The sequence below is a fragment of the Colias croceus genome, chromosome 25, assembly GCF_905220415.1.
Source record: "Colias croceus chromosome 25, ilColCroc2.1".
Taxonomy (NCBI): domain Eukaryota; kingdom Metazoa; phylum Arthropoda; class Insecta; order Lepidoptera; family Pieridae; genus Colias; species Colias croceus.
The window spans coordinates 1,440,952-1,459,277 of record NC_059561.1 but is presented as its reverse complement, the minus strand read 5'-3'; the positions used below and the strand labels follow the sequence as shown (position 1 = coordinate 1,459,277).

The following is an 18,326-nucleotide window of genomic DNA, read 5'->3' as shown; positions in this document are numbered from 1 at the left end:
GATTAACATATCTCTAGATATCCCATCTATTCCCTGAGCGTTAGATTTAATATCCAGGATGACTTTACCAACGTAATAATCGCTGACGGGGACAAAACTAAACTTATTTTCGCCAAAGCGATTACTGGTAAAGAACCTAAGGTCTCTCTCCTCTACTTGATTAGATCCCGGAACATTTAGAAAATGCTCATTAATACCATCAGCGTCGCATAAATGATCAGGGAGATACGAGCCGCATTTGAAATTCGGAAGAACCGTTCTTTTTAAATTTTTCCACAAAGCTTTAGAATTATTAAGGTTTGAGTTAATATTTTTGTCAAAATAAGCCTTTTTTTCTGAGTATAAAGTCACATTTGCTAGCCTTTTTAAAGATTTGTAATCCTCAAATCTGTTTTTGTCCTTAGTTTTTCGGTATCGAGTGTGGGCATTGTCGCGTAACCACATCAAATGTCGAAGATTAGAGGTAAACCACGGAGCAAACCTATCTCTTAACGTAACGGATTTAAGGGGCGCGTAGGTATCATACAAAGTAACTATATGCTGATTCAGCAAATTAACCATCGCCTCCACATCAGCCATTCGCACTATTTCATTCCAGTGAATGTTATTTAGCGACTTATTAAATTCATCCACATTTATATCCTTTAATGGTCTGAAGGAAAACCTCTTGATAGGTGGCTTATCTTTTTTAAATTTAAATTCAGAGACAATGAACGCATGGGCTCCGAGGTCAGGTATGTAGTCAACGGTTACACTATCGGTAGTTGCATCACTACAGATGACATCTATAAGAGACTCACTATGGGAAGTAAAGTGGGTCGGTTCACCAACACAATTTTGTAGTTTTAACGAACTCAAAAAATTTTGCAAACGAAGAGTGTTTCTATCGGCAGGGCACAGTAAATTGATATTAAAGTCTCCAAGCATGATAAGGTTATCATAGGCACTAAAGGATGAGATAGATTCAGTGAGTGCATCAAAGAAAATATCAGCATTGAGCCAGGGGGGTCTATAAGCTGTTCCAATTATAACACTTCTAGAATTTACGGTGACTTTAACCCAGTATTGCTCCACTAAATTGGCAGGCGGGTTCACGCAGGTACGAGCTGTTATACCACGTTTAATGTAAAAGCCAACTCCACCGCCTCTGGCACGTAATGCTGGAGGCCGTGGTCGGTGACGAAACGTGTAACCAGGCACAGAGGGAGCACGAGCTTCCTGACCTTCATGGAGCCAGGTCTCATTGATGGCAAGTAAGTCGGGCGAATGACGTTGAATTGCACTAAGTAGTTCGTCGTGCTTAGTTCCTAAGGAACCCGCATTGAATAAGGCAACGGAGAAATTTTTCTTATAGCTTATCATTGATAACAAAACATTTTATGGACGTATATGAGTGACTGCAATAAATTATAAACTTCTGTATAGTATACATAGATAATGTATGTAGTATAATTTTTATGTGCATAATGTGTAATACGTGTGATAGTAAGAATATGAAAAGGCTATGAGACAAGAAGTTAAATTTTAGAAATATCGATGTAAGTATTAATAATATAGTACAAATTAATAATATTAAATAGTATAAGTAGTAATGATATGAAATAGTAAGTACATATATAAAGCTTGAATATGGTTTTATAATAAGATAAAAAAGATTAACTGCGAATTGATTATTTATGCTTTTAAATAAAATATTAAGATATGATTTATAGGAAAAAAGAGAACTGACCAAATAACAAACAATAAAACAGCAGCCATAACACATACACACAACATGCATAATATAAAAAATAATAATCAATACATAATCGAATTCAAGGGAAGTTAAGAGACAATCCCATATGTTATATCCCAGTATTAAGTAACATATAATATCATTGAAAAGGGGTATGTTAATTGATTTAAAATAATATATTTTATGAAACACACACAGATGTATTTTGAGTTTGGTATAAAAAGGAGTTTTAAATGTTACAATGCAATAATTTAAATAATATAGGATGAAAGTTAATTGTAATTTAACAATTATTACTTGATTCAATATTGTGAAATAAACGTGATATATCATCTTCAGTTCGAAATATACAAATGTTATCATTTTCACTTTTCTTAGCCATAACACGTCCATTTTTCGTCCACACGAAACGCCAGCGAAAGGTGGCAGCTAGCGCTCGTACTTTACCATATAACTGCCTATTTTCTTTGGTAAGACGTTCGTTAATAAATACACGCGTAGGGTTGTGTGGTGGAAGGCCCATATCAGACGTAGTAAGACCCCGTTTGACGCGGGCTTGTTTCAGGAATTCATCCCTGATGGAACGACGCGCAAGCTGCACGGCGATGAGCCGAGGGCGGGGGGAACGTTCATTAAGTTGTTTATTACCTATGCAAGTGTCCTCAGTTTCAGTTACCGGCGCACGCTTCATACCGATACGGTGCGTGCTAATTATGTCGCGCTCATCGAGGTTAATCCCAAGTTTGGAGGCAGTGGTGATGATAATGTGTCCCAGTGATTCGTTGTTGTGTTCTGGTATGCCAGATATTTCTATGTGGTTAAGTAGATTAGCTTGTTGACGATCATTCAACTCGGTTTTTAAGGCTGTGACAGTAGCTTGCAAATCCGGAATGCTTTGTAAGTTAGATAATTTTTTATTCGTATTGTTAAGGTCGGAACGTAGTTGTGAGTTTTCGCGTTCTAACATACGGATTTTCTCAGCGTTAATATTTACCTCACTTTTAATATCTGTGATTTGTGATTGTAAATAATCCGTCGTTTCTGTGAACTCAAGCTTAAACTTGCCCATTGCCGTGTTAAACTCACCCAGAAAGTCTTGAGTAAATTTAGTGTACATAGCAGTTATTCTGGAGTCAAGTAGCTGTTCAAAACGGTCGAAAGTGATTGTACTTGCTTGAGCAGGGGTGCTTATTTCATCACACGACATGTTAAGGTTGATAGATGAACTTTCAACTTCGAACTGTTTCCGAGTTGGGGTGTCATCGCCTTTACGACGAGTATTATTTGTTTTGCACGATGGACAAGTCCATGAGCGTTTTAGTTCCCTCAGATTTTTATTATAATACGAAGTAGGCATATTTATGCACATATAATGATACGAACCCTCGCAACGTACACATAGAAGTTGGCCCTCCGTAACGGACATCGAACAGGCAGCACAAATCATCTTGATTATGACAAATCTTTACACACCTTGTATGCACAGCGCTTTTGTTTGCTTAAATTCACTATTTATAATACTCTAATTGAAATATATTAATTTATAAGAATATTTTAAGCTTAAGTGTTTTAAAATGATGTTAGCAGGTGGAATTTCGATCTACCTTCTGTAATCGAACTATTTTGGGGTAACTCTGAAAACTGTTTTAACTCTTGAACGTTATAGTTGATGAGTTATCCTTCCTACTATTAGGTATATAATATAATAAATGCGAAATTTTGTAAGGATGGATGTATGTGTATGTATGTATGTATATTTGTTACCCTTTCACGTCACGGGAATGTGACCTATGAGGGTTTTTCTTTATAATTATTACTTCTTGATGGAATTGCATTTAGTCTAATAGCTTAAAGGATCTATTGAAGTGCCTTATTGCATTTTTATTAAGAAACTAGCGTTCCGCCCCGGCTTCGCCCGTACATGTTTGTGTACGGTACATGTTTACGTTTTCTCTACATAAGATCCATCCTCGTACTTCAAGAAACATAATAAATAAAGAATTATCGAAATCGGTTCAGCCGTTCTCGAGTTATGCGCTTACCAACACATTTTGCGATTCATTTTTATATATACATAGGTAAGATTCATAGCACAAAAAGGTATAAACTCCTATTTGCACCACTCATTCAAACCTTCATCTCTTATCAACTACAAAAGGCATTTCCTTTCCACACTGACTATCACTTGACGTTGCACCGTCCTACTTTCCAGTAGGTAAGCTAGTTACCTGACCCGTTTCTTGGAACCAGGGGACCTGTGGGTCAACAGCGCTGGGCTGCATGTGGGAGCTGATGTGAACTACATTATTAAGCTCAAAAGTGTATGTCAATGTATGACTTGTAGTCCGCTCTTTCGGAGATCAAAAAGGAAAAGGAGCTTGGGTGCATATGTCACCGTTAATTAAATCTCCTGTTACACGTAAAGTATTGACTGTATTTCGCCAATAAACACTAATGTATCGTGTATTTATTGAACATGTAACATGGATTTCTATATATCATGTTTCCATATTGACGTCTGCCGATAAAAATTGAACTGACGAATCTGTCTCGCGAGATAACTGCTGACTGAATATTTATTTGACTAACTACTTTATAAACCATTATTTTTCGGTAAATCTATCGATGTGAAACCATTTCAGTCTCAACATTTCTATTACCTACAATAATTGCACTATTAATTATACTTTATTCCATTGCTAAATAATAAGTTTACCTTATATTTCTTTCTAATATGATTGAACAATATGAACTAATTCACGCGATTCCGATGTTTTCTTTTTACTCAAATTATTACTACATTTATACTAAATACGATATTAATTCTGCAAAGAATTGCTGAAATTAATTTTGCAATTGTTTTAAATATATACCGATATTTATTAATTTATATTAATTACTTAATCGTGTATGCTGAATTTATTCTGTTTATATGCTTTTTCTTTGCAATACCTCAATTAATAATAGAGTAGTGCATTATTACATGTAGGATCTTTATACGGTTTTTATAAATACCTATTACAATTTTATGCAATATAGAAAAAAAACATAATATTATCTTCATGTCTAAATAGCCCCGATGCATTATGAATTTACGAGGTTGTCAAATCAAAAGCACTTGAATTTATTCTAAAACACAAATCATTCCAACAAAAAACAAAAAACACACGCAAAGTCGCGTTAATCCACTAGCGATTTACACCACATCTCATAAATCAAACCACGATGATTAACAACCATTACCGGTATACTGATAGACGTATAAACTAAAAAATACAGCTGTTTTCTCTATTTTTACGCCGCCACGTGGATAATTACATTGCAACGGGTAAACACGGGTGTTTAACCTTTATTGTAAACTTTGCGTAAGGGTATATTTATAAACCGACATATTTACATAGACCTGTGATTTGTCTAAAAGCTATATGAGTCTATAGGATCGTTTACACTGGTCGGTTTATTCGTCTAGTGTAGGAAGAACTATGATTTCATATTATGTCGCCCAGAATAGAGTTCATGTGATATGGTTTTAAAATGTGTTAACTGTTAACTAATAGATGTTATAATTTGGTGCGAGCTTTTTGGTGTTGAACTCTTTGATGGCTTTTTTATAATTGACCAAGTAGGTATTTGATTAGTTATTATAGGTATCCTTTTGGAATGTCTCACTGTAGAGAATTCCATTCCTAGTTATAGCAATTCGGTTAAGGAATAACGTGTTAAAGCGTTAGGTGCACGAAGTTGGATAGTTTAAAATATTTTGAAAATAGCTTTTTTGGTGCTAGGAATAGGGTTCTAAATTGAAAAGACTGGTCATTGACGAATTAATTGTATCATGTTCAAACAAACATGAAATACAGTTAAAACGTTTTAAAATACTTGATTGCATTCAATACAAGAAAACGCAAAGTTTTTTTTCATCAGTTTTATAAGTCAGTAGGCGTATTTTAATGGTTTTAATTTGAATTCATAAAGATAACGAATTATACATCAAGAGATAACAATAACTTTTTCAGCAAAGAGAGATCAATCCTTGGCACATGCAAACGAATTTATTTAATCAATAAAATTATTCGTAGTTTCAAATCCATCATCCAGACATGCATCCATCCATCCATCACATTTCAATTGTCTATCAAAAAAATATAAAAACGAAGCAAAGTCAGATTACCTATTGCGCTTGTATTATATGCAAAACAACAAAATCACTGCAAAAAACAACAGTTAAAAAAAATTTGTTGTAGGTACTTACATATACAATTATTGAAACGGTATAAAAATTTATAACGGTAGTTATCTATTTAGAAATTAAAGATTTTAACGGATTTTAAACGCGATATATTTTCATATATATATATGAACCATGCTTTGGCTGAATTGTTGTTTGAAAACATTTTTTACACCACTTGCGTCATATTATTCCGATAAAATTCCTGCCTTTCCTTACCTACTATATGTCTGTAACAAAAATCTTCCTTCCTCTCATACAGATGTACCACACAATAATTTACGATTTTCCATACATTTACCGACACGGCAGGGCATTACCCCCATCATCCAACGCTCCGGTGCCTGCAGCGAGCGTGCTAACGGACGTACACCATATTATATTATATATACCTATATTTATATAGTTTAAATTAACAATTAGTGAGATCAAAGGAATTACTACACTTTTTATATCGTAATTTATTTATCTTCTGTTATCCATCACTCGTTACAAGTTATTACAAATGCAAACGTATGTTACATTATCACGCCGATACTGCTGAATTTCTTTTGATAAATTTATACATATTACCTATAGGTAGTACATAAAATGAACTTTGGAGAACAAAAACACGCTAGAAAGGTGAAACGAAAAGTGTAATTTGAAGAGTACTTACGCGAGGAAAGCCGCGAGCGGAAAGCTTGTTACATATAAAGGTAGGTAGTTATATATCAAAGGTTTTGTCAAGTAATTAATTCAACAGGATATTTACCCCCGAGCAAAGTAAGGGTGTTAAAATTTTGCGTGTATGTGGTATGAGGTATCTGTAAGGCAGTTTGTGAAGTCGTAACTCCCAAGTCCCAATTGAATTAACCGTATTTAGTCTGATTTTGGTAATAAAAATACCTACTTGTGTTTAAATAATATCGTTCAAATATATTTAGATTAAATAAGGGCTGATTTTTCAATCGTCGTTTAAAACTTATTCGTCGAATAACGTATTAAACTACCATTTTAAAAATGTATTCTTCCTGCCTGTAATTGACAGTTTACAGGTGACATTTTAATATTATCGTGTAATACTTTATTCGACGAATAAGTTTTAACCAACGATTGAAAAATCAGGCCTAAATTCACTTGAAGACATTTATTGATATTTAAGAAGTTTGGAGCTAATATATCCACATGTACTTATCTACTAACTAAAACATTTTCAGTTGAATATTTAAGTTTTAATGACTTTACTAGTAATTAAGTACCTATCTACTAACGACTATCAAACTAAAATAATGAAGTCAATACCTACAATACGAAATTATTTCACTACAAAACAACAATAACCTTATTCCCATACACTAATGTTCAACATTATTATAGTCATTATAATGTATTCTGATAACTTCCGCCATCTTCCGTGCCTGTTACTTCCCTGTACAAAATTAATCAATTATTCTATCCCCTATTGTACCACTATTTCCAATAATAATAATCAAAACATGATAAAATAATCAATAACGTTACAATAACTGTTATCTATATTCTATACTATCGACACATTTTATTGAAGCCATCAATTAGTTTGTCTTCGCAGAGCTACCGAACTTTCTTAATAAACGCTGTTAAGGCGGAGATGTTACAAGGCGCGATAAGCGGGAAATCAGTTAAGAGGAAGCGTTATAAAATCATGTTCAAGGCAATGTATCGGAAAGCATCGAACATCGAGTTAGCGAACTTTGAACTAAAATATCCACAACAATAAGATTTTATCTTCAATTGCTACAAATTGTGTAGTTTACGAAACGGATATCAAAAGGAAATATCTTCAACGCAAAAGACTTGAAAAACGATTACGTATTTACGTATCCGGGAGTGCCGGCAGAAGTGAAAACTTGATTCCGTCTTACGCATGGAATATAAGGGCTAAAAAAAACATCCGTCTATGTACATGCTCGCTGGTCTTACGCTTTTTCGATCAGGCCACGTGTCCTGACGCGAGTTTAAGATTTTATACCCAACGCCGCTAAAGAAGTTTTCACTTCAATAATAAATCCATACAAAACAGAACGTAGAAACATATTACATACCTACAAATTGTCAGTCGCAAACCTATTTCTATAAATTTATGTTAAAACATGCGAAAAGCGATTTCCAACACGTCACTAACAACACAACCTTATTGAATCACCCCCGACCTTTGAACATAAAGGTCAATATGCTTTGACTTTACCTCGCGTTATTGCGCTATTCTTTAGTTAAATAACAAAAATATACAATCGATTATAGAACTTAATGTTATAGTTTATTTTTAGAGGTGGTAATAATGACGTTATGTGTGGAAAAATAACTAAGTACGGAACGAAACAGATGGAGTATTGAAGAATTACATTTAAGGAAATATTCTGTAGCAAGCAGCAGATGAGAATAAGGTCAATATGAAATAGCAAGTACATGCAACATCTACACGCGAACTTTATCAAATAATGAAATAGCATAAAATACAAATAGAAACAAAATCGTACGTAAGTATCGTATAAAATTAATTTCAATCTTATGAAAGAAAAAATTTAGACATTTCATAAAAAATTTCCAGTAAAATTGATGAAAATGTACCTATGTTATCATCACCAATACCAACCAGGTAACAGACACAGCTAGTCAATCACAACCAATAGTACCTAGTTATTTGTTTTTACTGTTCTGTGGTATCCAACAATACCAATAGTTACCTAGCTTCATCGCTATCAAAAATGCAAATAAACTTACTCATTTGCCCCGAAACAGAACCCGTTCCTTGCGTCCCAAATAGATTATAACATAATCAGCAATTAATTACTAATTAGTATGGAAACAGTTAATTATTTGTTCGCTTATCGCAAGTCAACGTTCTTCAATGTTTTTTTCGTCCTAATTTACCGGTATGATAGTTGGAAATTTTCGTTTTCTTGATAAATTGTTGCATATAAATGTACATAGAATTTATGAGGGCAATTTACTTCAAATGGAAATTTAAATGTTTTAAAAGTATTCCTTATCTTATGTACCTAACCATACCATTTTTTATACTTTCTATTGTTAAAAATTGTACCTCGTTAAAATAACTGACATTATTCAAATAATAATCATAAACTTCATTCTTTCTTTTTACAAATACATATTATAATTCTTATTATTTTTTAATATATCCATTGGTAATTTTTCGATATAATTTTTCACTTAACTTTAATTATGATTAATTCTTTCTCATTTAATGTTCACGTTCATTGTTTATCTGATAGATGTGATTGTTAATGCTTGGGGGCCTGGTGACCCGTAACACAAGTATTTTGTACTTATCGCGGGCACCAGTCTCTCACAAATGTTAGTATTAAGATATATAGATTAACAATGTATGTGTTGATTGTACATTTGTGATGAGAAAATAAATAAATATTTAATATTTAATAATATTTTTTAATATGTATTACAAATGCCAAAGTATGTTTATTGTCCTTTCACATGGCATCGTAGCGATTTTACGATATGACTTGAATCTAGATATTCCGACTGGAGTGATATACGCGTTAAAATATCTAACTTCCATTTTCTCAGACGATTCGGGCGAAGCCGTGAGCGTTTGAAAAATACCCCCAAATTATTAAATCATATCTATACTAATATTATAAAGCTGAAGAGTTTGTTTGTTTGTTTGAACGCGCTAAAATTCTTTCGGTGTTAGATAGTCCATTTATCGAGGAAGGTTATAGGCTATATATCATCACGCTACGACCAACAGGGGTGGAGCCACGGGGGTGAAACCGCGCAGAGCAACTAGTCAATTATAATTATATTACACGTTATCTATCACATTTTACCGATCGTCACAACTGACGGCAGCCACGTAACACCGTAATACAGTATTACCGTAACAAATAGACCATGCCAAATCGATGCGCTGCTTTAAATAGCGAATAGCGTATTTATTAAGTAAGATGAAAGGGAAATTCGCTTGCCTTTGGGTATTTTGAATCTTATGCAAATATTGATAAAAAATAATATGCTAATAACAAATTGGACATGATTGTTTTAAAATAATAAAATTGTTCAATGTTGATTTATGAAAAAATGTATCTTCAATCCTTGGTTAAAACTTATTCGTTGAATCATGTTTTAAACTACCATTTGAAAAATATATTCTAATTACTTGCATTTGACTGTTTACAAGTGACATTTTAATATTATCGTGTAATAAAGGTGTAATACTATATTGGACGGATAAGTTTTAACCAAGGATTGAAAAATCAGCCCAGTATCTATCAAATTATATTATGTACCTGTGTATGTACCCATAGATTGCCTGACAGAAATAGCTCACCATCGATAAACCGTACCGTTTACGTAAACATCTATTTTCACATTGTGTGGTACACACTATGTAATAGGTATCAAACAAATCTTCGTTATACGCGGGTGAGAAAAACAGAAATGTCAAATGATGATCAAACTCCCTATAGGGTAGTAATTTACTTAGCAAATATACCTTCAATACACACCCTTAAATAAACAACATATCGCCTTAAAAACCCGCGTGCCAACAGACCAATCATTTCAACCGAGACACCGCTAATTGTTAGCACGAAACATTTGACCGTTTAATTGTAATTATTATCGCCGATTCTTTCCATTTTATAGAGCGTAACACTACATAGTACAGTAGCTATAGGGAATTGTATTCGCTCATTGTTTTGCTAGTAAAGCTTTTTATGTGCTACCTAGTTTCTTAAACCATGGACTGGTTTTTCAAAAAGATTTCAAAAAGATTATGGGCCCAAGTAAATTAAAACCACCTTATTTTTGAACATCTTCGTCCATATACTACAGGATATTGACTTTTTTATGTCCCCTTTTAACAAAGAAATTAACAGCAAAAAATATTTTTTAGTTTATTTTTAGAGACGAATTACAATGTCACATCTTCGTACAAACTTTGATCCTCTCTTCCCACTCTTCACATGTATCATTTTAATCGTTCACCTTATCTAAACAGCGCTTTTCCCGCATATATCTGAAGATATAATTGTAAGATTAAGATAAGACGCTATTCTGCGTAGGCGAGTCTATCTTAATAGCCATACGTAATTAGCACGGGAGCCAAGAGCGTGTCGGACACGCATGAAATGGATCTTTAAATGTACGCATTTAATATGCAGGTTTACAGATGAAAGTTTACAAAACAAATATTATAATACCCTACATAGGGGCCTGGGGAATGGAACTATGGAACTGAAAAGTGTTTTAATTCATTTATAAATTATAACAGTTAAACTTTTTCAAGTTGTGGTATAATCAGCAGGACCACGAATAAATATGTAGTAGCCAGTAGGTAGTAAAATAAATTCATTTATTTATATTACGTTTAATTTATACTATGGCATTGATTTAATTAAGCTCAAATTAAAATAATTACGTTTCAGCTACATATTGGATGCGTAAGACAATTAAAATTAACGAAAAATAACATTATTACATCATAATGATTCGTGATCAATTTATTACTCTAATTTTAACATCTATGATAATTGTAATTACAGGATGATTATAATATTTAGCTTCATTTAGCGATTTCTATAAATAGTTAATATCTAATTGTGCAGATTTAAAAGTGTAAAGTTTCGTAATTTTTTATGCCGATTCAGATAGAAGCACTTTTGAATCGTCATAACATATTTTCACCATTTAGGTACCTAGGCGCCTACGGCCTACCACCGGCACCGGTTCGGAAAGCAGTTTAAAATCATGACATTTTCAATTACACGTAGCAATTATAGCCAAGAAGCCAAGAAGCATTCTATGTTTACATATCTTCTTCTTTCTTATATATATAAAAATGAATCGCAAAATGTGTTGGTAAGCGCATAACTCGAGAACGGCTGAACCGATTTCGATAATTCTTTTTTTATTATATTTCTTGAAGTACGAGGATGGATCTTATGTAGAGAAAACGTAAACATGTACCACGGGCGAAGCCGGGGCGGACCGCTAGTCATAAATATAAAAACATACTCCTTATTGAAGTCGGTTAATAAACAACATACTGCATTAGTGATAACAAACACATTGTAAAATAAATCAATACACTCATTACGAAGGTGTTTCCTACACCACGCACCGCATAAGTAATTAATTAAATGTGCATTGCATACAGAAATTCACGTTTTACATATTATGTAGGTATACGGTTAATACATATTGGAAAAATTCCGTAATGAGATTTCTAGTGGCCTAGTTTCGGTTGCTAAAATACTCGTGCGATTTTTTACGAATTAAAACCATTTTGTGGTAAAACTAAACAAATGATGGGTGTTTTTTTTTTTTTAGGATCTTACAACTTACTAGACCGTACGTTATTTTACGAAAAATCAGTAAAACAAAAAACAATAAAAGGATTAAGATGGAAAACATAGTATACGATGATTCATGATATATAAGAATCAAAGTTAACGAATCCATGTCTAACGTGTCTACGCATTAGTATAACGTCTAGAATACTACAAGTCTTCGTCGTTTCAAACGCCGAACCAACAAACTCTGCATAATAATTAATACCAACTTCTATTTATTAGCCCATTACAGTACAAAAACACTAACAAATTGAACAGTACAAGAAATTAATTTTCAATGCACGGCCGGAAACGTCTTATCTTAAGCGACGGCTTAGTACACACTTCCTGGCTATTAGAAAACTTGTATTGACGACATTTTGTACGCGATACCTTACAAAACTGTACTTAGGTTTCTTATCATGTTTTTATATGAAAAGAGTCGCGTCGATGGTGACTTGATGGTACTTTGGTAAATACGCGAATGTACTTACTCGTGATCGTAGGTTCGATTCCCAGCGGAGATTAACACAAAAAATCAAAACCAGAAGACTGACAACTAACTTGACTCTAAAGAAAGAACACCGGTTACTAAATGTGAAATGCATTTTCCCCCCACCCCAAAAGGACTTTTTACCTTATAGCACAAGAAATGAAGTTGTATTTCATATTCCTGTAATAAACTGATCGATATTTGATACCATAATAACAGATCTAAAAAGTATTAGTTATTATTGCCCGGTTCCTATATTTGAAAAACGATCCGTTTTAGTTACGAATAGTAGTATAATTAACCAAGCGTAAGCGAAAATCGTTCCTATAAAAAACGTCTCGTCAAGCAACTTACCGACGGCTTCCTACTGACGGATGGGAGGGTTACTATTAACGAACGGTAAGCATATTGTATGGAGAAGACAGTTTATCGCGTTCCTATAAATATTTTTAATGTCATTATGCTGTCAAAGTTACTATTCGTATAGCATTTTGTTTACCCGTCGATTTCGGGCGGTTAAATTCTTACTATTTCATTGTTTCCGCTTCAATATCGAAATGTGGAGTTCAGATAGTGATAGAGAAGTGTTTAATATTATATCGAATTTCAGATAGTGGGCGTGAAAGGGTATATATTATAGAGAAGGAGTGGATTTTTTTGCGACCCTGGATTCTCACGAATTTCAATTGAGATTTCGACTTGATAAAGAATCTGTTGAACAATTACTTCTTGAAATTTATCCAGACGTACGAATAAAAGGAGCCAGGTTAGTTTAATGGAGGCATTAATATTATACCAAACACGTCTAACCTTATTACATACCTAATTTATGTTGTCATTTCAGGAATCATGGGGTATCTCCATAACATCAATTACTGTTGACGCTGAGGTTCTATGCTTTAGGCACAATATCGATATCAGTGGCAGACCTATTTCCCTTGGTCACGGCATCACGCGTGAACGGGTGGACCGATTTCGATAATTATTTTTTTATAATGTTCCTTGAAGTAGAGGATGGTTATTATGGAAAGAAAACATAAACATGTACCAAGGGCGAAGCCGGGGCGGACCACTAGTATATATATGTGTCTATGTTTGCAATGTAGAAATCAATTTTTTAAACATTGTATTGTAAATAATAAAAAATAAATAAAAGTACATAATAAAATGGAATAAAAGTTTTATTTCTTTATTACAGTTTAATTTTACATAGTAATATGTAACTACATAATATATGCCAAAGAACTGTCCTGTGATTCTTACACGACAACCCTCCATCGATTATCATCTTCTATATTATATTCCTTAACGCTGTAATAGGCTCTCTGAACTAAATACATTTTTTACATAAGATTTACATTTAGCACTACCTAACAAATTCTTTTTCTACCGTATGTCTAGATATATTGCTTAATAATATACAAAAATTAATTAGTTATTGTGTGTTCAGTATTTCAATTATTTCTTCATAATATTTGTCCATCATCCTTATTATGTTTGAATTTTTTGGCTGAAAATAAAAAGTTTTCCTGGTAGGTATTTGACCAATTTTTGCATTAAATGTGTTGGTCAACGAAGTCCAACATTCATCCCGTATATACATAGTAGTCTTTGATTCATCCTTTAATTTATTCGTAGAAGCATTAGTCTCCTTACTGGTTAGGTATAATAATTGAGCAATCTCGTCTTTACTCATAGCCTTCTTCGATTTCTGTAACAGAAATATATGTTTGACTTTAAAAGTGTCCGAAGCAAAAAGTAAGCGGCAGACGATTTTAAAGAAGAAATATAAAGGCGTACTTACCGGCTTAATATCCATTTTTAATAAATATATAAACAGTGGTCGTTGTATTGTTATTCTTTAAATAAAAAACTTGACAATGAATCATCAATCAACAATGAATGACAATAATTTGACAACTGACAAGCAAGGCACGCGTGCGCGAGAAAAACGTTCCGTTTTTGCTTTCTGTGTAACGCATTAGGTTGTTTAGAAGGAAAATTATCACGCAGATGTCTACAAATATATAGTTCTTTAGTATTAGTTCTTTATTAATAAGAAACTTTATTCTTAAAGTTTATAATTCGGCTGTATATTTAACTTATTTTGTTCTGAATTTTGTGTTATTTTAATTTCAATTTGGCTTATAACGAAACGCACATCTGTGAGTGAAGAGGGCTCGGTATTTTTATGACCAACGGATGTCCGTCGATAGCACGTCAAGAAATAAAATTGTGGAACGGTAATAACGACTCGTAGTTAGTTCTAGAAAAACGGATAGTAGCTTTGATACTATGACGATCCGTTGAATATAGGAACCGGGCATATATCTCCAACAATTAGTACATAACATGCAAACTTAATTTGTTAAAACTAACGATCACTTGACCTTATTGTGTACGCTAAAAGCCTAAAAGCATACATTTTAATTTTTCATACATTTTTATATAAAAAGTTTAATAATTATTAATTGTTCTTAACTCATTGAGCCCCGAGCGGCTCAATCAGGCCACGACACCATACATTTTCTATTGTGTCTGTGATTCCGGGGGCTGAGTTATTAATCTCTTTTTCAAACAAATTTAAAAGTATTTTCTTTGTTTTGTAAGAGCTTTTAAAATTCTCAAAATCAATAATAAACCAATGGCGAAAATTTAATCAGAATAAATAATTATATTAATAATTAATATTGGCTCACGCTTTGCAAAAACGTTTGGTATAAAGCTTTCTTTTTGTTAATAGAATAGTTTTAAATTCCTTATTTTGTAATCTTATTCTTTCAATAAGTAGAGGAAAGTCACCAAATATGGAATAGTATCCTAATATGGAATTCCTTCATTTCTCTAAGACTATAAGTATGAATCGCAACATTCGACCATCTTCTGTTTCATTTGGTGTACTAATTATCGCACTAACACCATCGAGTTAGTTGCGCGAACGGTTTACATGTAGCAGGCGTGTTTTGTTTTGTTGCCGTGCAGAAAATTTTAAGGTAAGTAATAAATGAGTATTATCGGCTATTATGTTTGTTTCGATAAGTGTTATACTATTTAGTATATATCGGTATTATGTTTATTTCACCATTTTGTTACCTTTTGTCTTTAAAATATTGTGAAATGAAAAATATTTAGAAGAGTTTGAACTAGTATAAAAATCCAAATATGGACAGTCGTCGGTGTCTAATTATGGAATATTATAAACTTGCTATTATTTCTTTAAAAACTGTATGTAATGTTTGTTTTTAGTAACATACATGCATCAGCAGAGTCAGTAGGTTCTATTCAAGACTTCTTTCCATGGATGAAAGTGGAGAAAGTTGAATTAAATGCTTGTTGTATGGGCTCTGAACACATTATGATGTGCTGTTCCAGATGGATCTGGATTTGTGACTTTTGCATGTAATTACGTAACTCCTTTCATTTATCACAATATGTTATATTCATTTAATTGATCTCAAAGATATTCATTATATTTTTGTCATTGTTATGTTGATTTTTGCTTATATTCCATATATGGGTACCTATTCCATATTTGGTTACTCTTTTGTGATTTTGTTTTTTGTGTAAGATTTTAATTTGATTACTGATATATTTGGTTAAAGGCTATTAATTACTACTTATAGATGTATGACTGATCAGTAAAAACAATAAACTGATTTAATTTATGTGAAGTTTTATTTTTATATCCCAAAAACAAAATGGTATTCCATATTTGGTTACTTTCCTCTAGTACATTTCATTGCATACATAGGTGCTTAATTAAAACTGTAAAATATTAAGAACAAAATAGTTAATAATCTAATTTAAATATCCTTGGATTCATAAAATTATTGCAAATAAATGTGATAAAAAAGATCAATGTACAAACCTTAACCTCCCAAACTTCATAAAATCTTATCTCATTATATTCAAAACATTTAAATCATATCAATTTATAAACAACATTATGTTGTGAATTGTTATTGTATGAACTTGCTACAAGAAAGATTAGATAAAAATTTAAAAGTATTATACCTCCAATCTAGCCTATAAAAACATTGAAGAGATATTTTTAAAAAGATGTTCCTATATGTTTATAATTAATTGGCACCGATAGTAAAAAACTACTGCCTATAACTGTAATTTAATTTCATGTAGATATCCCATGCTTAAACCGGTAGATTAAGTCGCGTGTTTAAAACATCACTGTAGCCTTTTAATTTAATATTTACACACCATAGCACATTGAGAATACTTCCGCAAAATTTTTAATTAATAACGAGAAATATTTCGTTCAATCCGAACGCTTTATCAGGACACTTTAGAAAATGTGGGGCGCGAGTTGCGACCAACCATACAAAGACGTAGGTAAGCGAAGAAAGATAAATTAAAAAAGTTGACCTACCTTCATATCTGCTACTATTTGCTGATAGAGGTTCCACAGTGGGGAACAATCCTTTTCCGTAGTCCCCTCCATTGTCAAAATTCAGCACAAATCCAACACAAAATCACTGAAAACACGATCGACCGCTTACGATCACAACACACGGTAAAGCGCCATAGCGAAAATAAGACATCTGTTGCATTTTCACTCTAACAATTGTTATCTTTTACACTTCCTACGTCTACCTACATTGCACTTCACAATTTAAGACACAATGGAAATGAAAGAAAACGAGATATGCAACAAATCAATATTTATAAACACGAATATCCTCCATGAAATCAGGGCGATGGGAACGTATGTTTATTGTTAATTATAGTGAAAATACCGTTATTAGCTAGCCAATTAGGTTTTCACAATATTTTTAGCAACTATTCAATCAATACAGTTGTTGATTGAAGCTGTTTTCATTCACGAAAAAATAAAAACATTATTTAAATCGAATAACCGCACTCATCACAAACGAAGCGACAGGCCGACACGGAACACTTTAGCCGACGGTCAAATTCAGTTTGTTTGGTCGCGTTCCGTTTCATGCATAGATTCTTCAAAATTACCTACACAATGTTGCAAGCTAAAAAAATATTTTAATAAGGCCTTGATGTGGCCTTGACTTGGCCTTGATGATGGTTTCAAACACAGGTTTCAAAGCAAAACATAAAGATAAAAATATATGTACTATTATACTAAAATATTGTTAGAAAACATTTTTTTAACTGCAGAAGGCAAACATAAATTCATGGCTAACGGCTCGTAATAAATAAAAAAACGCGCTATATTTTAATTTCATATACCTAATATTCTATTAAACTCAAAAAACCTGTATACCAACGTAACATAACAAATAACAAAGTTATAATTAGCATAAGTTTGATTGTGGTTTGATTTTACGCCAAAATTGTACATTCTATTTATTAATTTAGATAACTTCGAATTTTAAAATTTAAAATGTTCGAAATGTCCAGATAAATAATATATTTAATGAATGATCAATGATTTGTGTTTAAAATTATTAGTTTACAGGATTTTTTTTTTAATGCAACCGTATTTTTTATATTGTAAGAAGTTAGTGTTGTGAAATTCCGAAACCATTCTTTAATTTGATGCTT

The 18,326-nt window shown here is 32.6% G+C and overlaps 1 protein-coding gene across 4 annotated transcripts in view; it reads right to left on the bottom strand.

The window, feature by feature from the left end:
• The window catches only part of LOC123703079 (protein MTSS 2-like), a 144,953-nt gene extending 127,238 nt beyond the window's left edge, over positions 1-17,715 (bottom strand). For all 4 annotated transcript variants that reach the window (XM_045650957.1, XM_045650960.1, XM_045650958.1 and 1 more), the window contains exon 1: positions 17,179-17,715. In XM_045650957.1, the coding sequence (XP_045506913.1) occupies positions 17,179-17,250 (72 nt within the window). In that variant the 5' untranslated portion in view covers positions 17,251-17,715. The remainder of the gene's footprint in view (positions 1-17,178) is intronic.
• Positions 17,716-18,326: the final 611 nt, after the last annotated feature.